The sequence below is a fragment of the Fibroporia radiculosa genome (genome assembly GCF_000313525.1).
Source record: "Fibroporia radiculosa TFFH 294 genomic supercontigs, scaffold5118, whole genome shotgun sequence".
NCBI classification, from domain to species: Eukaryota; Fungi; Basidiomycota; class Agaricomycetes; order Polyporales; family Fibroporiaceae; genus Fibroporia; species Fibroporia radiculosa.
This window is the reverse complement of record NW_012133731.1, coordinates 1-2,666: the sequence shown is the minus strand read 5'-3', so window position 1 is coordinate 2,666 and position 2,666 is coordinate 1. Positions and strand designations below refer to the sequence as shown.

At 63.1% G+C, this 2,666-nt stretch overlaps 1 protein-coding gene across 1 annotated transcript; it reads right to left on the bottom strand.

The window, feature by feature from the left end:
- Positions 1–1,260: 1,260 nt before the first annotated feature.
- On the bottom strand, positions 1,261–1,607 carry FIBRA_08941 (uncharacterized protein; the record flags this gene model as incomplete). The annotated part of the gene is made up of 2 exons (XM_012330550.1): positions 1,261–1,394; positions 1,451–1,607. 2 exons carry the CDS (start codon positions 1,605–1,607, stop codon positions 1,261–1,263), a joined length of 291 nt encoding a protein of 96 aa, XP_012185940.1.
- Positions 1,608–2,666: the final 1,059 nt, after the last annotated feature.

Below are 2,666 nucleotides of genomic sequence, written 5' to 3'. Positions count from 1 at the left end.
CCTCTAGTCGACGAAAGGGTTTGAGACAGCCTAGTCCTCGGCGCCAGAAACGATAACACCATGATTGCAACGACATAGAAACGTATAAAGGAGCGATGCCAGGAGGTTGTGCTGGGACTCACAGAAACAATGTATGGTGTGTTTATCCAGTAACCGCGATCTTCCCACTACACAATTCCTGCGTCAAGAAGGGCTCCGCCGACGCTCAATTCACACTGGGGACAAGTGCGCCACGGCCATTGTGTGTCAGACCGCGCTGTTTGAAGCACAAAACAGTAGCATAGTGCATACGCATGTATGGTCCTGTGAATGCAAGAAACGGCAGGCGTAGAGCCAGTAGCTGCACCCGAGCTGCGAAGACGGCGTGAGGGGAGAGTCGACGGCGTTCGACTTTCCTCGACGCCGACCGCAAGCCCGATCTTGCTCCCCGGCCGGCCGGAAGCTAATCGCGCGGCGATCGAACTAGACGGAGTCACGTGTCTCCCAGTCGTAGCGCAGGGTCGAACGAGATTTGGGCTGTCCCAACGCTATCTCTCCGGCAAAGCTTGTTCGCGCCTCTGTCGCACTCCTCATCCTAAGCGACTTTGAAAAACGTAAGCACAGCGCTGCCCTCCTCCGCCCGCGGGTCAGCTCGCCTCATCTCCCAGTCTGCCCTGGTCGTCGGCCGCTGCCACGTAGCCGTCGATCGCGCGCCCTTCGCGAGCTGGGAGTGCTGGAGATGCCGCGAGCGGGCACAACGTTCGCGGTGGCCAATCCATCTTGGTATCTGCTGATCACACGCCTCTAGACTCTCGCTGTTGGTGCGGATTTCAAGCGGCGCCGTGGCCGGAAGATGCACCGCACGGCTGCCCCGAGGCGGATGCAGTAGCCGTGTAGCAACGAGCACGCCTGCCCCTGGCTGCCCGCAGATGACATGGACACCCCGGGCCCGCGCCCGCGGTGAGTGCGATACCATCTCTCCATTGTCCGCCCGCAGTTGCGCAGCTGCAAGTCGAGCTCGGCTCCGCGTCCGAGGCGTTCCCTCCCCCCGCTCACGCCTCCCACCCAGCACACGCGCAGACCCGCACGCCTCTCCCAGTAACACCCGCACCTGCATCCCTCGCGCACGGTGGCACCCGCCCCTGCGCGCAGCGGCGCCCGAGCGAATGACGGCGCGTGTGGGATTTGCCCCCCGGACGTGTCGCCGGCGCGCCGCCCTGGCAGGATACGTTCGGGCGACACCCCCAAGATCCGTGGCTCGCGGCGCGACGCCCAAACGTACTATCCCGCCGTGGCGTGGGGTCGCAGCGGCGCCACCCCGGGCTGCGCTGCGAACGCGTTCCTGGATGCAAAGCCGCGCAGCTGGGCGAGGGGCGGCGTCCCTGAGGGCTTAGTCTCTGTAGTCCACGCTCCAGCTGTGGGACTATCGGAGAGTTGCGCCCCTAGGCTGCTTTGCCACCGTGAAACGCACGCATCTGGGGAGCAGCTGGCGACGCTGGATGATTTGTGTGGGCAAGTTGGGGCGTGGGCAGGCGGACGAGCGCGTGGGGTCCCGCATCGCGAAGATGGGACCCTGACGTCCCCCGGCTGGCGCGGCGCCCCGCCTCGTGCGATGCTCGAAAGGACATGGGGCGTTGGAAGTGGCCCACGTCTTTGCCCCGCTAGCGTCTCCGCGCGCCGCCCTGCTCGGGCTGGAGAGCGTAAGCGCGTCCTGAGCAGGGCCCCCAAGCCCGCTTCTGCTTCTCGTTCTGCATGACTCGCTGCAACACGGAAACATTCGCACGCCCAGGACGCCAAGTCACACCGAGCATGGAGAATGAATTAATGGCTGGCGATGGATGACTAATAGACTGGACATTAATGAGGCAATAGAACAACGCAGCAACGGATCGATTTGAGCCATCGGGCGTTGAGGGGTTATTTGTCATTTGCAATTTCGTCGCCGCGAGAATTCGGGGGCTGCGCTGGGTTTGGGGGGGGGGGATTCTCACGAGCCTTTTCCGCTGGGCGATTTCGTGCCCACTCCGCCGAAGGCCAAGCCCAACGCGGGTAGCCCGCGGGGGCAGATCACCTCACGGAGACTAGTCCCAAGACGGGCTGGCGGGAGGCTAGTTGCGAGCTAGTGCCTCGCGGTTATAGAATACCACTATGCAGGACAGTAAATTATGCACAGAAGGTCGTTCAGCGTCGGCGGGCAGTAGGGAAATGTTAGGAATCTTTCTAGTGCGACAGGCAAAGTCCGTGTATGCGTGCGCGGAACGTAGTGTAATATGAGCGGTGATGGGCCAGCAAGATGTAGTATTACATGGACGTAGGATGGGCTGAAAGCGAAATGGATATCGAATGAGTCTACCGCGCGGGGTAGTGTGAGCAACCCCGGTGTGCTCTGTGAGTGGAGCAATCGAGACGTACCGCCGCGCATGCGACTCCCTCCTCTCCCCCTCCTCATCTCCCCGCATCTCCCCCCTCCCCGCTCAGCCATCGACGCCCGCGCCCGCGCCCATGTGCACCGTCTGCACGTGCCGCGCCATCGAGTCCCCGCGCGTGAATCGCTCCCGACACCCCTCCTCGGAGCACACGACCGCCGTCGAGCGCAGGTGCTTCGTCGCAATGTGCTTCGCGAAGCTCTTGAAGTACAGCGTCTTCTCCCACTGGCACCCCTCCCACCGGCACCGCCCCCGGCTCTC